At 40.0% G+C, this 23710-nt stretch overlaps 1 protein-coding gene across 9 annotated transcripts in view; it reads left to right on the top strand.

Moving 5' to 3' along the window:
• The window catches only part of sgip1a (SH3GL interacting endocytic adaptor 1a), a 79836-nt gene that overhangs the window by 12067 nt on the left and 44059 nt on the right, over positions 1-23710 (top strand). For 7 of the 9 annotated variants that reach the window (XM_042514755.1, XM_042514781.1, XM_042514762.1 and 4 more), the window contains exons 3-4: positions 1134-1269; positions 6683-6727. In XM_042514755.1, coding sequence (XP_042370689.1) covers positions 1218-1269; positions 6683-6727 — 97 coding nt within the window. In that variant the 5' untranslated portion in view covers positions 1134-1217. Of the gene's footprint in view, positions 1-1133; positions 1270-5864; positions 5912-6682; positions 6728-23710 lie in introns of those variants that run through there. The other 2 variants (XM_042514775.1, XM_042514802.1) reach the window with 2 other exon arrangements.

Raw genomic sequence — 23710 nt, 5'->3', positions numbered from 1 at the left:
GTCTGAATGTGATCATGTGGATGCTGTATCTGGGTACTGTAAATCAAAATTATGTCATGGTTTTTACCTGGTTTCCTTCCTTTCACTGTGTTTAATGAACATGTGTGTTTGTGTCTCTGTAAGACTGCTGGTGCCTGTGACAAACTGCACGTTTAACTGTCACTGTATTGTTCTTAAAATAGGAAACTGACAGCAGCTGTAAAAGTGGATCAGAGATCAAGGGGTTTGGAGAGGTGGAATGTATTGACAGTAAAAGGTGCACTGTATTAAAGTGAACAGTAGATGGCACCAACAGCTTGTCATTTTAGGTTCTTGCAGGGAAGTAAATGAAGTCATGTGTCCAGCAGTTCACCTGTAGTTGCCAATGCCATGCCATTTATGGGTATCTGATTGTTAGTATCCTAGAAAAAAAAAAAAAAAAAAAAAAAAAAAAAAAAAAAAATATATATATATATATATATATATATATATATATATATATATATATATATATATATATATATATATATATATATATATATATATATATATATATATATATATAAAACTTTTTTCAAATATACTAACACAATTAATTCGGTGCTACCTGGATTCAGGTTAGCAAACTTCAGTGGCGAGAAAGAAAGTGATGCAATGAAGAAGTACAATAAATTATTTTTCATATACATTTCATTATAGAGTGTGCAGGAATTTCATAAAACACTTTGACGCTGCTTTGTCTTCGCTGAGTAAGCAAACTGTGAAAGTTGGACTTTTAAATGTTTCTTTACAAATGTTTCACTTCCTTAAGTGCACTGACATGAATTGTATTGGTCTCTATGAAAGCAGCCAAGACTGCCTTTTTTTTTTTTTTTTTACGCATTCAGAAAGAGTTATTGGAGCAATAGAAGGTGTGCGTCTGCCTCAACTGCAGTAAAGGACGTGTTGACCTTCACTGCCGGACTTGTCTAGCCTACTGTGCCACATTACTATTCTCAGCAGGTTGCTGTGTAGTCATGTGTATGCCTTCACTGGTACATTTGCAGTTGTTAATCTATGCATGGGCATCGGTGTACGTGCATGCCCTGCGAACAGCTCAGTCTGGCAGAGTCAGTGGTGGCTCCTCATTCTCGTCTCCCTCGTCTGTTTTCCAGTGAATCATCTTCGCCGTCCATTCGTCTTCTCATCCCTCTGTCCGTCTGGGTTGAGAACAAGGGGGTCCATGGAGAAAGCTTTAAATGGCTGAGGAGTTGTGTACCGGCTGGTTTCGCATCGTTGCAGGTACAGTAGGTAATCCCCCTTTCTTGACCTATCAGTACAGCACAGCACCGCCTCAGCAGTGAGAATGTGGATTGTGATCATAGCTGAAAATAAGGGATAAAGGTCACTTTTCGTTCCTTCCTTTTTCTACATTTTTTTTTCATATTCTCAGGTTCACTCTAGGTTATTTGATTTTAGTGGTAAAATGGGTTGTGTGTGTCTTGTGAGTGTATGGTCTTGTATTATAGTACTTAGTGTGTGTGCTTGTGGCTTTGTATAATATATATACCCATTAACCTTCACTTTATTTTTGACCTGACATACTTTACAGTCATAACAAGTTGATGTGGGTGTTTGTGTGCTTATATGTTTGTGTGTGCACTATGTTGTGTGTTTTGTTGGTTCATTGTTCAGTTTGTCCTCTGAGGAGGTGCATCAGGGAACAATGTGTCATTTAGATAGAAATAGAGAGAGAGGCAGACTGAAGTTGCGAGGGAGGAAGGAATAGATACAGAGCTACAAAGAAAAAGAAAAGTAGATGGATTTCCCATGGCATCCAAACATATGCCAATCATTTCCTAAAGCTGCATGCTCTATTTACCCTCTCTAGATCTCTTTGTCTGTTTACTGTAATTTTTCTTTAATTTTGCCCAAAATTTCTGAGTTTAAAACAATATGAGTATACCACTTAGATAGTATGCCACTAAGACTGCATGCCACATCCACTGCCTTTAAATCTTTGCTGATGGCACCTTGCTGATTTACCTGTTACAGTAACATTGTAAGTTTATATTAATGTTAATTTTCAGTAAGTGATAGTATAGAGAGATGTTTCCCGGTTTGTAGTTTTTTAGCCTCTGCCTCTAAGTTCAGGTGTTAATAGTAAGTGGCACATAACATTTAAGTCACTTCACAAGCTGAAGTGCACTGACGAGAGTTTTGGCCATGGCTGCACTGTTTGTAATGATGTTAAAAGAACTGTAGTTCAAAATAGAAGTGAGATACTGGGGAGTTATTTTCTTTATCACTGTATTTCTCCCAATCTCGCCCCATTATTACATAAGTCAACACCCACAATAGTAAGTTGTTATCAATATATAGCAAGTAAAGTAATATAACATGTAAACTCCTACATGTAAAATTTGAAAATGGCTTAAATATGATTAAAAAAAGAAGCAATCAATCAAACAAACAAACAAAAAAAGGCTATGTTCTGGCCGCAGCGGCCACAGGTTCAATTCCAACCTGCTGCCCTTGGCTGGATGTCATCCCCTCTTTTTCCCCTTTCACTCTAAAGACGGTTTTATCCAATGAAATTGAAAAGCCTAAAAAATAATCTTAAAAAACAAAAAAGACAAATAAATAAATAAACAAACAACAAAACAAATAGAAAATATGGCCACATGAAAAGCACAGTGGAATGAAGCAATTGTATAAAATGCACACATTTCTTGCTTTATAAATTGTTAACCATATGTGAAACATAAACCTAAGGTAAAAGCAAAAGCTGACTGTAACCTATTAATTTATTTTAATTTAGACAAATTTTGGCTTATCTTAGATGATATTATTATGTTAAAGACTTCAAAACCTTTTAATTTAAGAAATGTTCACAAAATCATTAAGCACCATCAGGGTAATTTTATAATGTTTTTATTGAAAATGATAAATAATAAAAAAAAATTAAGTTGCATCACAACCTTCATCCTGCTATATGCTCCATTTTTCCTCAAATGTCTTTTTTTTTTTTTTTTTTAGCATTCATTAAGGAGTTTCATCTAAGGATACGCAGCCCTAAAATTGTGCCAATGGAGGAATTTTGAAGTATTTTAAAAATATGATTGCAGTTTTGACAATGTTGACATTCATATGAGTGGGATGGCTACATTTTTTTAAGAAAGAGTTGGGAAAACTGCTCATCGAGGTGGTCATAAATGACACCTCTCTGGTATATTGTGCAGAAAATGCCCGCGTATCTACTATACAGTAGCGTGGGTATGATCGTCTGATCCTCCCCATAGTACATGACATAAGTGTGTGTGTGTCTTTATTCAGGCTGCTCAAACTCCTGCAGCTCCAAAACAGAGCTTATAGGGCATTAGGCTTTATTTAGCAAATCCCCCTCCCTTCCTTCCTCCTCCCTTATTCCACACTCCCCCACTAGCTGGCATGGCCGCATTTGTCAGCTGCATTATGAATATACATATTTATACTTTATTTGTATGACTTAATATCAGCCTGGTATTTACTTATTTGCTAAGTGCGCTGTATTCACTATTTTATAGTACACTGAGGAAATATTCACAGTATTTATCAGTCGGCAGTGAGGCCTCAACACCAGATTGCTCATGAATCTCAGTGAACACTAGATGGCAGTGCAGGAGAAGATGTGTGTTTCTCAAGGCCAAGGGCTGAGACAGGAGCAGTAATGTTGCAGAAAATAAGAGAGGCAAAGTGATGAGAAATAGAGATGTGGAGAGAACAGAGAAGATGAGGTAGATAAAAAGACAAAAGAAGCGGAGGCAGCAGAAAAAATCCAAAAGGGGAGAGGGCAGGGGAGTCACCTTATACAGCTTTGGTGTGAGGGGGAAGAAGGAAGGATGCGGGGGAAGGGAGTTAAAGCTGGGGGCAGGGTGGGAGGGTGGAGACCCTCTCTTTGGAAGCATCTGCTGGGTGTTAAGACAGAGGAGCTGGCCAAGGAAAGACAGAGGGATGAAAGGAGGGAGGAGGCAAGTGACAGAATGAGCCACATGGAGGCAGCTTGACAAAAATAGAAGGGTAACAAACAGGGAAAAGGGAGAAATCGGTAAATGAAAAGAGAAGTGATAAATGAACAACAGAGAGATTTGGAGGGAGGGAGTCACCATCACATGGGCTTCGGCATGACTGGGGAGGATTCATTGGGCATGGAGAGGCACTCAGAGGGCTCTTGTTAAAGCATGACTGAAGACAGACAAATAGATAGACACAGGGGACAAACTGAAACTTGTTTATCCCTCTGAAGGAAATTATTTGCAGACTTTAGGGTTTCCCATAAACACACAGTACACAGTATATATCCATATATGCATATGTAAACAAACTAATCCATGTGAACACCCTCTCTGCCTGGCCCAGTAGATTTATTACGGCACAGCTTTGGTCCCACTGAGTGCAGAGCCTACATAGGAATTTTCACCCAACATATGGGACATTTTACTGTGCCTTTATACCTGACTGTCAATAATGACTTCTATTTCCTCGTGATACCTTTTAAAATCTTCCAATATACAAGAAAATGTCTTGATTTTTGTAATGAGACTTACTGAATAGTATTAGGAAAAATGCACATCAGCACAACTAGTGATGAAAGTTACTATCAAGTTCTCTTTCTTTGAAAAATTACATTTACAATTGCACTATAAGGAAAATCTTTATACTTTGGATAGATTTAAGGTCAAAAACAAACAAGAAATCCCCAGACAACAAGATTCCTTGACACTCCTTTTTTCCTCAAAAAAGCAAACAAACATTGAAATAAATAATATTTTGGCACATTAGACATTTGATTATGTTTGTATTAATTTTGTTAATCGTCTTTAATTATTAACATTAAGATACTGAATATAATTATTTTTGGTACTTTCCTTCTGCTTTTTGTTCTTGCTTATTTACTATTTACCTAGTTTTATGAATATTAATTTGGCTTTTTTATGTGTTTTGTTTGTCTTACATTACAAAACAGACTTAATACATTGGATTTTAACATTAGGAAACTTTTGTATATGCCTTTACATATGTTTTTATGATTTTAAATCCATGTAAATTAGTAAACTGAAAAATTAATATATATTTATCGTATATACTTTATGGCATACTTAATAACCTTAATATAGGTACACATACTGGAGTACCATTTGACTATGATGACTACGACAACAAACTATAAAAAATAATATTCCCTGCACCAATACTAAAACTCATGACATTAGACTCACAATTGCCAGGTGCATTTATTTCTGTTTCATTCACAGATTTTTATATTCTGGGCACTTCACTGTTTCATGTTGTTGTTTTGTGGCTTTGCCTAATTGTCAGTCTCCTCTGCTCTTTGGTTTGTCCACATAAACACTTACCCCCTCCACCTCCCTCTCCCTCTCTCTGCACCCTCTCATAGAAAATTAATCAGCGCACATACACACACACACACACACACACACACAAAAACACAGGCGCACACCCCTCTCCGGGGGCTGTTCTGTCATCGGCCTTTCCTGTTCGTTGGCTGCAGCTGTAGCGTGCGTTGCCATGACGTCACGCTGATCGATTCTCATCCCGGTTGCAGTGGGAAAGCACAGAGACAGGAAAAGACAGCGGAGTGAAATAGACTGGCAGAGAGAGGGGAAGGTGGGAGGGAACGGGGGAGAGAAAGAGAAGGCAGAGTGAAACCACACCTTATTCCAAAGAGGGCGGGACACAGACAGCCACACACAAGCTGCCACTACAGGAATAGTTGCTGTGCAGGAGGGTGCAGGGCAAATTTTTTTTCAGCGGTGTGTTATTATAGAGTCCGAGTATGTGTGTCCTCAACATGAGTTGTCACTTTGCTAACACCTGCACATGACTCTCTCTGTGAGCAAATAATTAATGTCATTCACTGATGGACAGGCTCGGCAACCTGCATTGACATAAGGTAGGGTGCAGGGGAGGGGTCCATGTGTGTATATGCATGTGTGTTTAGCAGATTTGTGTATTTATTCTGAACATGTCTGGTGGCTTTTTCTGTGCCTTTTATTTGGATGTGTAAACGTGTGTATTCAGTGTATGCACTCAAGTATTTGTCAAGCAAGAACGGTTACTAATGTAGAGTCCTCTTGAGCCCTGGTGTCAGGAGATTCAAGCTGTAAGCCATGTGACTCCACAAAGAGCTGCAGGGATTGGCTGAGGCCATCTCTGACCTCAGCACACTGCCTCCTCCCCTCCTCAACACTCCCACCCCCTCTGCCAAACACACACAGCCCTCCCTCCCTCCCTCTCAGGCTCTCTGCCTCCCTCTCTCTACCCTGCCTCTTTTATTTATTTTTTTCTTCCAGTTAGCTTTCCCCCCACCTCTCAGCATCCTCGGCTGAATGTGTAGGTTAGAGACGCAGTAGCAGCAGCAGCAGCAGCAGCAGCAGAAGCAGCAGCATCCATGGCTTAAGCCCCAGCTCTGATCGGCAGCTAGCCTGGCCAGGCCCTTACCTCTCCTCCCTCTCTCTCTTTCTATCTCTCTCTGTATCTCTCTCTCTCTCCCTCCTGGGCTAGTTGACAGGCGACGTCTGGGGGTGTCGGAGGCTCACAGTTAGCCAGGGCGTTAGCCACATGCACACGGCTGCTCTGCTGCCCATCAATTTTACTGTATCTCTCTGGTAACCGGGAGCTTCTTCTCATCTCCCCCACCCCACACCTCCTGATTTCATTTCAGGCTCCTTGGAGATAGAGGAATGCAAATCTGCAACCATGATGGAAGGTAAGTTGATTATTTTTTAAATTATCATTCTGTCCCCTTTTCTGTTGTTATTCAGGGTAATCCCCGCTTCATGTCCTTGTCCTACAGCACTTCATCTGCTGGAAAGCGTGCGTGTGAGTGTTTGGGAGGTTCAAATGTCATAAGCTGCCCTGCTATTTTGAGTGCATACATTCCGGTGAATTACATGTTATTCTTAGGAAAAGGGCACAGCCGCTGAATGTCTACCACAGAGGCACAATGGCGAGGCTAATTGAACCGTGTGTACCTTTTGTGAATGTGTGTGTGTGCATATGTCTGAGTACCCTCCACCCCCCTTTTCCTGCTTCCCATCGTAAAGGATTATTTGGATTTATTGTGCAGGAGGGCTTATGTGCCCAGCTGGCTCACTTGTATAAATTCTCTTTGTATGTCATTGTCTGAAACACTGACAGACACATACACACTCAAGAGTGCTGTATGACTGCTGTGTATCTGCATACACACTCACAGTACCGCATGACTCTGCTGTGTATCTGCTCACACGACATTGCCATTTTTAACCATCACTTGCGTGTGGATTGCATATCCATACGGGTGGTGCATGTGTACATTTGTACCCCCCATGGTTTTTGTGTTCCATCTCTACAGGGTTGAGTGTAGTGGGGGAAAAGAGGGACGATGATTGTTTTAGTTTCATGTCCCTTTAATTGATGACATCATCAGGGGGAAGGCCAGTGATGGACGGATGAATCCCTACAGCTCTGCAGCTGGCACATGAAAGCTTCCATCCATCCACGTTTCAAATGAAATCTCTTATTTCTTATTCGATAGATTGTTCAGGCATCCTATAATAATGACCACTGGCCATCTGTTTGACCAGAGCAACCGCAGCGTGTTGACTTTTACTGAATCAACCTTGGATTATGTAAGCTGTCATAGTCAATTCAAAGGCAAAACTCTAAGGCAGTGAACGTGGGGAAATATGTGTAGGTCACTATTGCTTCCAATTTATCCCTAGCAGTTATGCACAGTTAGTCAAAGTCTTTTATTTTTTATTTTTTGTTTTTTGTCCGTGCTCCAAAAAAGCTAGATATCACTCAGGTCTGTTTATCCTACGTTTAGTAAATTAACTTAATGCCAGTGTGTCTGCTCCTAAGGAAGAATCTCATTAGCTGGCCGTCTGGTTGTGTTTGTGTATGTCTTAGTCTATCTAACAGTGTTTCAAAAGGAATGACGTTATTGCTGCCCGGTCATATGTTTTTGGCTCAAAACAATCTCTCAACACAGAATGAAAAATTTTGTTTCAGTGACATACTTGTCATTTAAGCTAGTAGTGGATTTAAAGGGTGAGCAGTAACCTATATTTTGATTTTAAATTGACAGCTCTTGGATGGTTCATTTCTAGCAGTTTATACTTGATTTTCAGCAATAAATCTCAGCCATATATAGTTTGCTCAGACAACATTTCTTACAAAATTGGCAGTTAACGATATGACCACCATGCCAGCTAGTGGAGGAGTAGAGAACTTGAAAGCAATCAAAGGCTAATTCAGTCATTCAGACTTTGTTCCTTTTTAAAGGGGAATTTGGTTTGCCATAAAGAAGTTTACACTTACTGAAAACACAGAAATAAACAAACTACAAAATAAACCCTAAATGGACAACAGCAACATGCCACACAGGAAATTCTTACCTCATGCAGTACAGTGAATACTGCTTTAAATAGTGTGCTTCAGCCGTGTAAGAAATTCATATGGCTATCTGATCAAATAGGTGTGTGGATCTGTTGAACTTACATGTTTTCATCTCATGTCTCATGATTAATTTCTTATTTGTGGGGGACCATGATTTGGACTGTTCCTCATGTCCGTTCCCATTGTTAGCTCCTATGCATGTTGAACTTAGGCTTATGTTTACTAGCCTGCTGTGTGAAGTCAGAGCAGATCTAGCTTTAAATTGAACGAATTACATTTTTATCAGTTGAAGTGACTGATACAACAATAACGGCCCCTCCTTAATATTTGATTACGGTGTAAAACTGTCATACTACTGTATCATGAACGAGACAACAGTCAGCCTGGAGCAGATGTTAATGTCAGCAACCGTAACAGCATCACTGTTTGTCACACATGCATCATTATACAAACTATAAACTGCTCAGTACAGTAAGTTATAATTTCGATGATGACCGTGACACATGATGCTACACCCTTTCTGCCTTTGTCAGAGTTAGGACAGAACTACACATAGTCACCTTGTGCACGATAATTGTATGATAAGCTCATGCTGACTGTGCAGATATCTGCACAATATATAATTATAAATATTGGATCTCTCAAGGTGATAATAACAGACAACACAATAGCCAGTTGTTAATGATCAACCTAAAGTGATTCATTGTTTTCCCTCTGGTATTTGCTTTATGATAACCAGTATGTGTCTTGAAGGTAAAGATTGGCTCTGCACAGTGTTCATCAGTAATATAAAGTGATAATAGTATCCTGCAAAAAGTAGGTAATCTATCTTTGTGGTTGTAGGGCACAGCAGTATACAAACTTGCTGCTCTATTATATGCACAGTGTTGGACTATGATACAAAATTAGAGAAATAGAGTTGGACAAAAATAGTACAGTGAAGTAGTATATAGAATCTGGAATATATTGATCCAACAATAATTGTTCTTTCATTATCAAGAATATTCTTAACTTTATTCTGACAGTAAGAAATGACGAGCTTATCTACTGCTCCCCGTCCCTTGCAAGTGTGCCGTCTTGTCATCAACTGCATTTGTCACGAGCCAAGTTGTTAGGTAACAGTTGTGAAGAAAAAAAAATAGACCGTCTGCAAACCACTTTCCTTCCATTAGCATGGCTAGCATAGGCTTAGTATGGACTGTGTGAGGGCAGGATTACAGTCAGGTGTTAAAATTGGATGCTAATCCTTGTTAGCTCTGCTTTTTAAAGCTCCATGCCATGGGCAGCATGGCTGTCTCTGGGTAACATACAGGGTGAAAGACACGGGGTGATTATGTCATTTTAGTTCAAAGGGAGAGAAGCAGTATTAGTTTTAGTGATGATAACCCCATTCCCCTTTAGGCACAATGTAGTGGATAAAAACAGGTATGCTGTGATAAATTTAATTGATATTGAACTGTGACCTCCAAATGATAATCAGTTAAAATTTTGTCCAGTAAATTAACGAAATCAAACATACATTTTTTTCTGTGCTCTGTGCTTCCATAAAAGACACTCTCTCCCTATAATTAACAGCAGTCTTAATAGTACTTTCCATGATCATTTGCAATGAATTTGCAAAACTGCAACTGTGCTTGTGCACTCTGTATACATGATTGCTAGGCAGATGTCATTTTAAGCAACAAATCTCTGGCATGCTTTTCGATACTCATGAGAGGTTGCACATGCATGGTTTACTCAGCTCTCCTCAAGATAATCACACTGGTTCAGCATGGGATTCCTGATCCTGTTGGACTTTGAGGGTAGAAGCTGTGAGGAGGACGGTCAGACATCATCAACACAACAGTAGATGATTTTTCAAACTGTTATAAGAGCGGAGTATCACCCATAAACTCAAATAAGATGACATCAGTGACTCTAACATTCTAAAGCCAAATCGTGTCCATGCACACAAGAAACAACAATAAAATGTAAATGGTTACCATGAAATTTTTGCCTCTCCCCTAGAGCCTAAACATTTTGCATTTTGGGCACTTTCTTTTGTTAACACCATCAGGCCAAACTGTTATCTGAGTGCACAAAATATCTCATAATGTTACTGGTAGATTTGGTAAGAATTTGCTGAACACACTGATGCTCCCAGTGGGGAAATCTCTTAAGATTTTAATGACCCCATGGCACTTCCTGTAGCCCCACCATTAACATTAAAGTTAACATTATAGACCCAGACACTGACATGGCTCTCAGAATAGCAAAATCAGGATGTTATTTCTATTTCATCAGTATGTTGTTGCAGTTTTGTTGACTTCCTCCAACAATTTTGTGGGTTGTAATGAGCACTGTAGTCTTTCGTGGCCACTAGCAATCCTTCAGACTCATAGTCTTGTTAATCCTAGTTAGTAGCAGTAGGAATCAGACTGTCACAGGGAGGCCCAGTGCTTAGCGCTTGCTTGGCTGAAACTTGGATAAACCTTTGACTGGAATGCTGCAGAGTAGAGGGCAGAGAGGACACAAGGCCATATGGTCATTTCTTTAACTGCTTATTAGCTGACTGTACATGAAACTTGATGATTATTTGCTTTTGTGATATTGGCCGAGATTGGGGATTCTCAAATAGTAAGTCATATCAGTATGATGAAGTTGTTTTTGCTATGATGCAATTAAAAACCAATTAAATGCCCGTCGTTCTGGCTTGGCTCATGGCACACAAGCATGCAGAGCCATATCCACCCACTCAGTTTGTCAAAAGTATCTCAGCATAAAAGATTATCACTTTCAATTGAGTTGTAATGAAAATGTCGTTGTTTCTTAAGTAGCAATGATGTGTAGACAATGAAGAAACCTCCGCTGACACTGACTTAGTTGCATAAGAATCAATTTATTACAACAAAGTTCAGCATCCACCAGGCACCATGGTCTGCCTGGGAGAGGATTCGGGACCTATGCTAATCTCTCTCTCTTACAGCTCATGCATGTGTCTTATATAGGTACAAGCATCTACACATCTATCAGTAAACATTCCTTCATCTATTGTGTTCAATCACACAAACCCCAACGGGACACATTCCATGTAATTTAAGCCGGGTGTCCGTACTCCAGACATCAGACCCCAAGGCCTAACCATCCCTTAACCTCTGATCTCAAGATAAGACCCATATAAACAGAGCATAATACACCTCAAAAACAACGTTGCTGAGCGTAACGTAATTGCTGCTGAGATCCCTGTGGAATATCCAGTGTGTGTTGCTTATGGGTCGAATGGCAGTACTTGGACGTAACTTTACAATTACCCCATCACTATCTTTTTGTGTGTCCTTGCCAGCAATAACCATAGCCGGAGACATTATGCTTTTGGGTTGGCCATCCGTCCATCCCATTCTCGTGAATGTGATGTCTCAAGAATGCCTTCTTCAAATTTGGCACAAACCTTCACTTGGACTCAATGCTGAACTGATTAGATTTTGGTGGTTAAAAGTCAAGGTCACTATGACTGTCACCTGTGACTGTATGATATTTCCAGAACACCTTGAGGGGGTTTCTTTAAATTTGACTCGAACATCTACTTGCACTGAAGAATAAAGTGATTAGAATTTGGGGGTAGAGGGTCAAAGGTCAAGGTCAGTATGACCTCACAAAACACGTTTTTGGACATAACTTAAGAATTCCTAGGGTAATTATGGCAAAACTTAGCATGTGTCTCTTATGATGTATTGATGAAATAATGGCATTTTATATTCAAAAGGCCAATGGTCAACTTCTCTGACCGCATAATCTGCATAAAACACTTTTCTAGCTGTGCCCCAACACCATATATCAGGGACAGAGGGGGAGACAATTGGTCAGATACTGAATTGCTGACACTAATTGTGAGTGTCCGCCCTAAAATGTTGCTAATTGTATAGATCTTGTTTGCTGCCGGATGGAAGATGCATGTGAAACATTCATGTTTTCACAGACATTGATGTAAACTGTAGGAAACTTTACTGGTGTGCAATGGGAATACAACCGCAGGGTGGTAATTCTGGTTTTCTGAAGGCCTGCTGGCATGAGTCAGCATATCTCTGGTCAGTTCGCCATGGCATCCAACATGCTCTAACTCATGAAGAACTCTGCTGCCATATGGTTTCCTGGGTAACAACCGTGAGCCTGACTCATGTCTGTTTTGGTAATGAGCTGGGGAAAGGCTCCCAAGTTCATATTTTCATTGATTTCTGAATAAATAGGTGTTTTTGGTGGGTCAATGTGGCAACAAAAGCAGATAGGATGGCGCACCAGGTCTGTCCATGTTGGTGAAAACATTGTTAATGGTACATGTTTCTTCTTGAAGCCATCTGTGCAAAGATTGCGGCGCTGCTCCCGGTTGCAGACCCAAATGAGTAATTTAATGTCTTGCCATTGGCCCAAACACATAACTCATGTGGGCTGATGCATCGGAAACAGCCCTCAGTGGCCTAGCAGAAATTTTATGATGGTATGAAACAGAGCAGCACGCCGTCTGTGAATGTGAAAGGCAGAATGCAGAATTGTATCTTCCGACCATCCCTCACGATTGGTGCCACTTATTCTCCATCCTGAGTCATAGTTTGAATCCTTGTTCCTCCTGATATTAGTCTTGTCTGGTCTTCTGTAGACACATTCATACACATTCACATATTTATACATGACTTTTCACAGCAAATGAAATTGTATATTGGCACACAGGTCCCAGGTTGTTTTTAACTCCAAGTGGTGATTAATAGGATATTCTGTATGTCTGTAGATATTACTACAGTGGAGCACAGTAAGAGTGGCATGTTATTGCTTTAACAACATGATTGTAGCACATGTATGTCCAAATTATGTCTGCGTACATTGACATGAGGCCCTCAGTGAAAAAATAATAAAAAATACCTGCATGTTTTCCTTTGCACAAGTGAATGTAAAACTGTGTGTTAATTGAAATATGTATAAGGGATGGGGAGGTGATAGATGAGGGTACATCTGAAGTTGATGTGTTTTCTTTGAGAAGTGACAAGTCTGAGTCACTGGTGTCACCTAATAATAACATAAGAGTGTTCACGGATGCTAACGCAACATCAGACAATGCTGGCATTAAAAAATGTGCGTGTGTGTGTCTGTTCAGTCATCAAAGTGCATGCTTGTGTATGTGTGTCTTCCTCATTGTCAAATGTGTCACAGTAGAATGGGTCCATTGTGACTGTGCTTGACAATAAGTTGTTTGACAGAGACCCAGATGAACTTTCCCACAACAAAGACACGCAGGGACAGAGACAGAGACTCAGGAGCAGAGGAGGGTGAAGGGGAAAGCAGTCAAAATCAATCTGCCTGTTCTTGTTCATACTTTTCCTAGTCATTCATTCATTCATAGACACAGCAGCACAACGTCCTCACAACAGTCCTTTCACATTCCATCGTGTTTTTTGTGCATCCACACCCACACTCACACACATAGACAAGCTTATGTAATGATGCCCAAGATTCAAAGCCAGATAAACAGACATGTTTGTGTAATCTAGTGGCAGCTGGGGGAGGATGAGGTTCTCCTCAGGCGTAATCAAACTTCTTTCTTGAATGACATATCAGATTCTGCTTGAAAAATGTCTCTGTCAAATATAGCATCAGATAAAAAAAAGATTAAATTGTATTTGTGTGTTTGGAAAAATCATGGTTTAATGGTCTTGAGTAGTTAGAAATAAAAAGCACTGCATAGTAAGTCCATACACTTCACATATTTTTGCAGATAATTTTCCTTGACTAAATAATTGTTTCATACTTATACATAAATAATTTTCCGTGCTGTAGCCGCTTCTTATCTTTCCCATTGCTTCCACACTGGTTTGTTTAAAATGAAATGTTACACATAGCACATTAAAAACAAACAGGAAGTAGCACAGACTGTTAACTAACAAGACGAGGGATGCTGTTTTCAGCCTGACAGGGCCCACGCAGAGATTAGTGGATCCTGCTGTCAAAACAGTAGGTGATTTGCTGTCAAAGATGTGTGGTCTAATTTAATCAGTGGCGGTAGTTTTATCATAAAAAGATGGTCTTGTTGTGGCTGCGTCTGTAACACTTATGCCATTGCTGTGATGGAACTATTGGGCCGTTGTGTCATGGATTACGACAAGAAAGGTAAAGGGAAAGTCTCTGATGGATCAACAAGCAGAATTACAAGAACCAATTAAAAATTCAGTGCTTTATCTATTTGCTGTTGTGTTGCTGTGTGAAACCATACATTAAGTTTTATGAATGTCTGTGTATATCTTGTTGGCTGACTCAACTGTCTGTCTTTTCATGCACACCACAAGGATGTGTTCAGGTCACGGCCTAGATCCTCTAGTGAACATAACTTTGAGGATTACAAGGTTTCCCTCTGTCTCTCTCTAAGTCCTGAGGCACACATTTAAAAAAAAAAAGTCCTGCTTTCATAATAGTGTCTTTTACAGAGTCCATTGCAGTGCAGCCAGGAGAGCAATTCACAGTACCCAATTAGATGAGATACAGACAATGAGAGACACGCACACACACAGGGAAAGAAGCTGACACAAGCTGGGAGATAGAAAGAGAGAGTGAAGAGTGTGCTAGTAAGACAGTGCCATGAGGAAGCAGGTAAACAAAATGAGAATTGCTGGCGATAGAAAGGGGGATGAAGTGAGTTTAAATGTCCTGGTAGGATAGCGTGAGAGTGGAAGAGATGCATAGAGAGCAGCAATGCGTGTCAGAGCCCCTGCGGGAGAGGGTAGAGGACAGTACAATCATCGTGAAAGGGCTGTATTTTGTTGAGTCACTTCCTCGTTTGCGGCTGTTTGGGAGTCTGATCAGCTCATGTGATGGGGGGGATTTAGAAATAATTAGAGGTGGTTTTGTGTAGTCTTGGTTTCCTATATATTATTTTGTTTTGTTGTAATTTTGTGTCACCTTCTATTTCTGCATTTGCATCTTCATTCGAAATGACAGCTTCAGGTACATCCTCATTCTATCACCAAAAAGAACTATATTGTAGATAGTGGACTACTTCATTGCTTTGCTTAAACACAGTTTGCCTCGTGCTGCTGATACAAGTTTATTCACACCAGTGAGCACATGCAAGTTGCCCATTTATTGCCACTGATTATCCGTGATAATCCCACCTCCCTCCCACCATCTTCTGCCTCACACCTGATCCCTTCTCTACCTGACTACCTTTCTTTTTCCTGAAATTCCTGCACTCATTTCATCCCTAGAGCATCTCTTATGTCCTGTTGCCCTGCTGATACGGATCTTTCATTTACTGCACCTTTTCCTGCAGCACTGTCTCTCATTTTATAGAAGAAGAGGTGGGTAGACATGGTGGCAGGGAAGCCCCTCAGGGAAGTTGGATTTATTTGGCCATATAATATTAATATGCTTCTCTGCATAATGTATTCATCTCCCAAGCTGACTGTTAGTGCTTGGCTCAATCTCTTTTCGACTCTACTTAATTAATAAATGAACATTGCAGTTAAATTTGTGCTGTCTCTTTCGTCTTTGTGAGATAAACATCAGAATACATGATCATTAGGATTATTTTTGTACTGATGAGACATATTGTTGTGTGTTTTTTTAATTTAATTTTTTTATAGGGTACCCACTTACCTTGAACTTGCGTCATCTACTTCAATTAGTGATTTCCTTAGTTTCACATTTTACCTTTGACCAAGCCTTAGGGAAACAGCATGACTTATTCTGAAGTAGAAGTTTACAAAATGCTGATTATAATAAATACTAAATTGATAATTTTGCCCACATTTCTCAAACCATAACAAGTCTTGTCTGTAATCAGTTTCTTTCAGGATGAAGGAAATAGCATCTCATCCTTAAAAAAATAGTGTCATCCTGACTTTTAACTGTTCTTCTTGATTATGGAAGCTGACATGAAAACCTGCATTGACATTTTAGCTGAAGTTTTCAACATGACCTCATACTTTATCTGTGGGAGTAGGGAAAATATAGCAGTAAAGAACAAAATAGGCTGTAAGGTACAAGATGGATTTCTGATATCAGTTTATTCATGTTTCTTTTTCGGCTTCAGTTTTCATGTCCCTTTCATGTTGCTTCCTTCATCCTTTGATTTAAATTTTTTTTTTTCCAGCGCTGGGTTTGTTAGAGTGGCACTGTATTCATCCATGTGTGTGTGACAAATCCCCTCTTCGCCATATCTATGTATGTGTCTGGGTCTAGCACTCCCTGCGTATTTGTACTGTATGGCTGCTAGCCAGACCAGTGCAAACAGATGTCAGTTTCAATCAGTGGAGGATGCACTAGCACAGTGACGCAGAGACACAGCTACAGGAAGAGATTAGCAGCGTTTAGATTGATACTGGTTTGGTTGAGAGATGTAAGTTGTAGTGATGAGGCAGGGATTGAAAGGTTGCAGAGAGAGGGAGATAAAAAGAAAGATGTGGGCATTTAGGGAAAGAGAGATGTGATTCATGAAAGAGAGATAAACTGGGTGTTTTGAGGATGTGATTAATGAGAGAAACGCAGCATGTGAAGTTTCTCGCCAGCTGTGTGTGACATGTTTTCAGGCTTGTACGGCTTGCATGGACAGTGTCTGTGAGTGTGAGGCTTTCTGTGTCTGTACTCTGTGTACATTAGGCTGTATGCCTGGTTAACATTAAGCCCTGTGTGAAAGAGTGAAGGAAAAGAGTGAAAGAAAAATCCCTCTGCATTCCTGCATAAATTCACGTGTTTACATGCATCGATTTGTGTGATTCTCAGGGTCATGTTGAGGTCATTGCTATTGTCATTTAAGACATCACAGGATAATCACTGGTCCTCTAACTCCCCTGTGTAAGTGTGAGTGAACAGTCGTGGGTGACAAATCAGAGTCTGCTCTGTCTATAAAACAGTAAATGAAACACTGGTGTGGTGAGGGCTCACTCACGTCAAACACCTTACACATTCACATAATGTTGCAGATCTGAATCAATCTCACCTAATTTTTCTTCATATATTTTCACACAAGTCCTATAGCTTTTATTTTTTTCTTAGGAATTGATTTCAAAGTGAATTGAAGGACTTCCTGTCCATTAGACTCCAGTCAGTTATCTCAACTGATATATCAGACTATATTAGTTAACTGCAGATATTCTCAATGTAGGCCAGTAAGTAGCAGGACATGCAGTCCATAAATTCCAAAGATATGTTTAAGGTAGATAAATTTGTGTTGTCCACTATAGAGAGAGACACGTTTACTTTTCCAAAAATATCAGTAGGCGTAGGTCAAGTTCACATGTACTTAAAGCTGAGCACACATTTTTATGACAATTTCATCACAAAACATGAGGGATCCCTATCAGAAATGTTATGTGAAAAAAATATTAATCAGCTTCGAAAACCCAGCATTGGTCAGGCTTTAGCAACAGGATCAATTGTCTGTAATTTATGATTAAAAATGAAGTAATGGATTCAAAAATATAAGAGTAAGAATAGTTATTGCATGGTGAATTAACAGATACTCTTGGCTTGCTTCTAGATGAGAGCACTCTATGCTTTTGGATGACTATTTTGAAGTAGCAAGGCTGACACTGTCAATTCAGTTAGAGATAAAACACACCCGGCACAACACAGGAGACTGACTTCATAGGATATTTATAGTTCTCTATACAAAAAAAAGCTGTTTCTGTGAGTGTAAACTTTTTCAGTAAACAGAAGCCTGAACACAACCATAACCCAGCAAAAACAGGATCTATCATGACATGAAGCAATAGTTTTAAAATACATAAATTATTATTTTAAACTCATTCTCTCAATCCCAACAAAACTACTAAGTGGCAGTTCATTTTTTCATTGATAAAAAACATTTTTAGTATTGCAATAAAAAACAGGGCTGTCAGTTCTCATGATATAGAAAAAACTCTATTAAAACCTCAGAATGATAATACTTTGAGCACAAAGAGTAACAGCCCAGCCACAGCTCGAGGCTCTGTGTGTGTGTGTGTGTGTGTGTTGTGTGTCTTTCTTGCAGTCTATCTAATAGAGGCAGTTTAATTTGGACAGTGACCTCAATCATTAGGGTTTACTTCATTCTGCAAATAACACATGTATGCTTGCTTGAATGTTTGTGCCCATAAAGGTGTGCATGAATGTGTGTGAGAGAGATCATCAGTGATGCTGGAGACATGGTCCTGCTGCCAGTCGCTGTCCCAGCAGCTATCAGATGGGTGACTCATAGCAGATAGGATTTCATTAGCAGACATCAGACCTTCCACAGAATAGAGGAGCCATTGATTTTCACCATATCAGCAGGGAGAGGGGTGGGGGGGGGGGAGGGGGGGTGTCAGGGAGACCATGGGAGTAAGAGGTACAGAGAGAAAATTGAACATCAGTGAAACTAAACCACACAACACAAAGCACCTGTCATAGACCCACTGTAAGACACTGCTGAGGAGTACTGTGTTTATGATGAAAGATGGCCGGAAAGGATTTTTGATATTCTGTTAGCCTGTTTTATGCCAGTGTCATTCAGCAAATTAAGATTCACCAGGGGGAGGATGGAGGGGGAGCCCTTAATTTCCTGGACTTTTCTCCTGATAACTGTTGGTCTTATGGGGAATGCACTTTGTAATCTCTGGGGGATCTTGGGGTCTTTGACATACACTATTATGGTTTGGCACGGCAGTAATTGTTTCCACAGTTTGCATCCTCAGAGGAGTTCCTCCACGTCTGCCCCCAGACTGTTCCTGCAACCTGTCATGATTCAAATTACTTTAAATTTTTGTGTGGTCATTTCTCCTATTTGCCTGGGAATTCTGATAGAAGGAGTGATAGAAAAAATGCTGAATGTCAGAGTGACTTAGTAATGATACAATGCTTTTGAGTGTCAGCCTAGAGAGTAACCCAGCTCATTGTCATGCTGTGTCATGTGACGTCAGGAAGACAATGGGGATCATATAGTGTGACATTAATTAAATGATGCCTTTTTCTTTTTTGTCCTTTGATGCATCGATGTCACCCTAGATTCCAGGCTTTATTTTATTTTGTGACAGCTTATTATGCATTGTTCTAAAGTCGGCATTGGAGAAGTGACAGACTTTTAAAAAGATGGAAACAGCAATAGATTAGAGGCTAGAAAAGACAAATTGATATCAAAGTGCTTCCATCCGTTTATAGAACAGTGTTTACTCACTGGTTGAGGAATTGCCAAAATAACCTGGAACCAACATATAGCCTAGAAGCCAAAGTTATTTGACACTTTTGTGCTTTGCCAGACAGTACAGGAGAAAGTAACAGCCAGAGAGGAGGGAAAAATGTGAACTAGGTTGAAGATGATATGTAGTGTTTCTCATAGCACCACAGACTCATCACTCTTGCCAACTTTAAAATATTTTTTCAGAGATTCAGTACCACATTGACCTTATTGTTCGGGGAATGAGTGGGATTCATGTTTGGTCATTTAGCATCATTTCCAGAAACCAATGAGCTAGGCCGACCCATGTGGATAGAGTGCAATTTGTCTAAATTAAAAAGGGAGATTGGAGGAAAAGGAAGTTACTCCCCTCACTTTACCACAATGTTAACCACTATCCATAGCTGTTTAGCACAATGCAGGAATAAGATAAGAAAGCCTTCATGGTTTATTTGACATCTGTCGAGTGTGGGCTGTCTAATTGCCTGTAAACATCAGCAGAATGTGTCATCTTTTTGAGTTGTTTGAGGTTGATTTGCATTCAACACAAATAAAGGAGGTTTGACAAACTTTTCTCCACCCATGCTGAGGGCTTTCCCCCCCAGAATTGCAAGGTTTTCTTTTTTTTCTTTCCCCCTGGCCTCTGGCAAGTCATGAGGTTTTCTGCAAATACATTTATTTGCTAGGATTTGGGAGGTAAAATGGAGATTGTTGTGGTAGCATTTGTGTCATGAAAAATAGTCTATTTGTGGCAATGTCAGTAAACTGCCCATATATATATATATTTTTTTTTGTGAGCATGCGTCCCTTTTATTTAATCTTTCAGTGCCCCCTCTCTAAATTTGGACATTTTTGCCGGTCCTTGAACGCAGCACAGGCGAAACTTGTCAGCAACAGTTTGAGGAGTTTCAGTTGTGGCATGGATAATTGATCAGTTGACCAAGAGCTGCTTCTGGAGAGTGAGTTAAAGCTCCACTGCTCCACTGCTCCGTCTGTGACAACAGTAAGCTCTGTGTTCCGAGAATGTGGCACAATGCATAACTGGAAGGTATATATATTTCAATAGCGCTCCTAATGAACAGTCAGCTACAAATATAGAAAACCCATTCATGGCAGCAAATGTTTTGATTGCGGCGGCCCACCACAAATTAATGAATATGTGGGAAAGTATTCCCCCTATATTTGAAAGCTACATCAGCATCTCTTTAGATCCTTTTGTCTTTTGCCTTATCATAGGATTAAAAAATTGTATTTACTGCGGTTATATCCTGCTGTTATACTAGTCAACCAGTCCCTGTTGCTCTGTATGTAAGCTCAGCTGTGAGAGATGTTTACTTTATCTACTGACTCAAGTTTCTAATTCAAGTGCCCCAAAGCTAACTGATCTTATAATCATCTCTTAAATTTATTTCTGCAATAATATATTCAGAGTTCATTCCTTTTGCTTTATTTTATTGACCCAAAATGTCAACAGTAGCAATAAGAAAGGGCATTTCATATTCTTTTTAGTCACAGTGTGAGTCAGAGAGGGAGATGGGAGCAAGCTGTAATCCGGCAGTCTTAACCCTTTATACTGTCTCATTGGAGCACAGCCTGAGCTCCAGTTCTGCATGTTGTAAGCTTGTGTGTATCTGTTTCTGTTTGCATTACTATTTTGGGGTGTGGGCATGCATGTAAACTGCCTCAGGTCTGGTGCTTCCTAAACAGAGGATTCACACAGCCCTCCATTTTGCATTACTTTAGTGCAGCAGTTGTAGCAGGATTCCCCTGCAATGGCCCTTTTTGTTGTTTTAGAAGTACCAGCGTGTTACATAACATGCCGTCACTAAGAACAATGTCTTTCTCAGTACCTTTTGCGCAGCTTACACAACATGTATGAACAATGTTAACAGCACATACTGACAACTGTTGAACAAAAACATGTCTCCTCAAGACATAGAGAAATGTATAGAGCAGGTAGTGCACAAGCCTGAAGCTCCACTAAAAGAAGAAAAATATTTGTTTAACATTTGTGTACTTGTTCTATTGGACATATTTCTGTTTTTTTTTTTTACAAGTTCATACTCTCAAGAATGGCAGGAGAAGGATGGGAGAAAAAGCAAACAACAATTCATGAGTCATAATTTAAACTGATGCCTTTGCAGAGGCGGCACATGTTGTGTGACAGAGCCAGCAGGATGACCCATGTTCCTAGCTGGGGTTTCTGTACTGTAATTTACAACGTTAAGATTATATCGTCAGGAACTGACTGTATGTGTAGCCCCAGTCAGCCTGTAGGTTATATACACTTTTCCCCAACACCAGATTGCTGGCCATTACAGTGACACTGGAATTGATGGTGTGGTCCCTCAAAATGGTTCCAGATCTTTTGGTTCATTCTGGTTTCTCCATATCTACTCTTTGTTTCTGCTTCACACCCTCCGTGTGTCATTCTCACTTTCACTCCCCCTTCTCTCTTTTTAGAGACGAACACCACTCCACCTTTTGATGATGTCATTGGTTCTTTATTTTAGGGCTGCGAGTGTGAGAAGACACAGTTAGGGGTTTTTAATAAGCCCTTGTCTTATTGAACAATTGACAGTCAGGACATTCCTTTGGCAACCAAAAGCTGACCAAACCTATAATCTGGGTGTGAACAGGGGAGGGGTGGAGTCAGCGGCCTGCTTTAACCAGAATGAACTGAGATTAGATTTTTGGGAGGGAATAAGGCATGTAATCCACAGGAATTTGGGCCATTTTTTTAGGATCCTGTTTCAATGAGAGGAACAAGAGATGGTGAAAAACATTTGTTGCTGACCTCATCCATTTAAACTTAAGGCATGTCTCTTCTGTTCCCCTTCAGAGTGCAGAGTTGACACTCAGTTGTTTTCTTCCTCCTCTAATTACCTCCTCCTTTTTCTGTCCTCATTTTTGTAATTGTTTTTTTCTCTACAAACAAAGTAATTTCCTGTGCCCCCCTGGGTACATGGAAGGAGGACGTGACCAGGCTGCGTCTGAGCTACTGATACATATCAACTTTCTGTCAAGCCTCATCTAGACAAGACCACACACATACACACACACACACACACACACACACACAGACACACACGGAGCATGGTAACACAATGTATGCTCACTGCTCATATGGAAACTTTTCATTCCGGGCAGCCTCGTAATCTGACTGGCAATCTACTGTACGCCTCTCTGCCTGTTTCTTGTTCCTTCTCTGTCGCACATCACATGTACACACACTCGCATGTCTGTCTCACTGGCAAACACACCATACTCACAGCCGAATCATGTAGCTGGCATGGTAGCTGAAAGACGTCTGATTGGCTGCTGGGAGCGAAGAGAGAAGTGATGCAGGAGTCTGTCCACATCCTGCATATCTCTCTCATTTGTAGCCTCATCCATCTTTTTTTGTTGTAATCCTGCTGTTTTCCTCCTCTTTTTCTCTACAAGGATTTTGTATTGCATTTACCCAGACAAAGCAGACACGGAGAATGAATAAGCCTGTGGAGTAATTTAACAGTTGCTGGTTTGATCCCTGGTAGTAGTAGCACTCAGGCTTGTTGAGGATCCCTTGAACATAGTCATTTCTTAAAGCACTCCCATTAAGTTGGAGAACTCACAATAGACTTACTGGTTTCATGCTATGAGTTAGGCTCCAAAAATGCAGATTTTCACACTTATCATAACACAATATGACAGCGTCTTTAAGAAAAAACACATCCAACCTCACTTTGTACTGCCAATTTTCTATTATCAATTTGTATTATCCAAAACCCCTGACCGAGTTTAACTTACTTCAGAGGATTGCACAGATGTGATTGCGTTTTCGTCTTTATGTTTTAAAACTAACCAAATAGGGCTGCATTTAAGAAATAATAGCAGATTTTTACATCAATTATTTTTTTTTAAAATCAAATCATTTAATTAGTCCTAAAATGTCAACAATGATGTTAAATTCCCCTTTAGAACGAAAGATGTTTTCACTTTGGTTATGAATTATTTGTACTTGCCTGCCATTCAGCTTTCACGTTAGAAATGTTCAGTACCTGAATTCACTTGCGTCATCATCGACTTGACGTTTTTGGTGTGCTACATTGTAGACAGAAACTGCTGCCCTGCCCTGTCATCGGCGGGGACCAGAGGAGCAACAAGGGGAAGCTCTGCTCC

Source organism: Plectropomus leopardus, chromosome 3 (genome assembly GCF_008729295.1).
Source record: "Plectropomus leopardus isolate mb chromosome 3, YSFRI_Pleo_2.0, whole genome shotgun sequence".
Lineage (NCBI taxonomy): Eukaryota > Metazoa > Chordata > Actinopteri > Perciformes > Serranidae > Plectropomus > Plectropomus leopardus.
The sequence above is the reverse complement of the archived record's forward strand: the minus strand, read 5'-3'. Positions and strand labels throughout refer to the sequence as shown.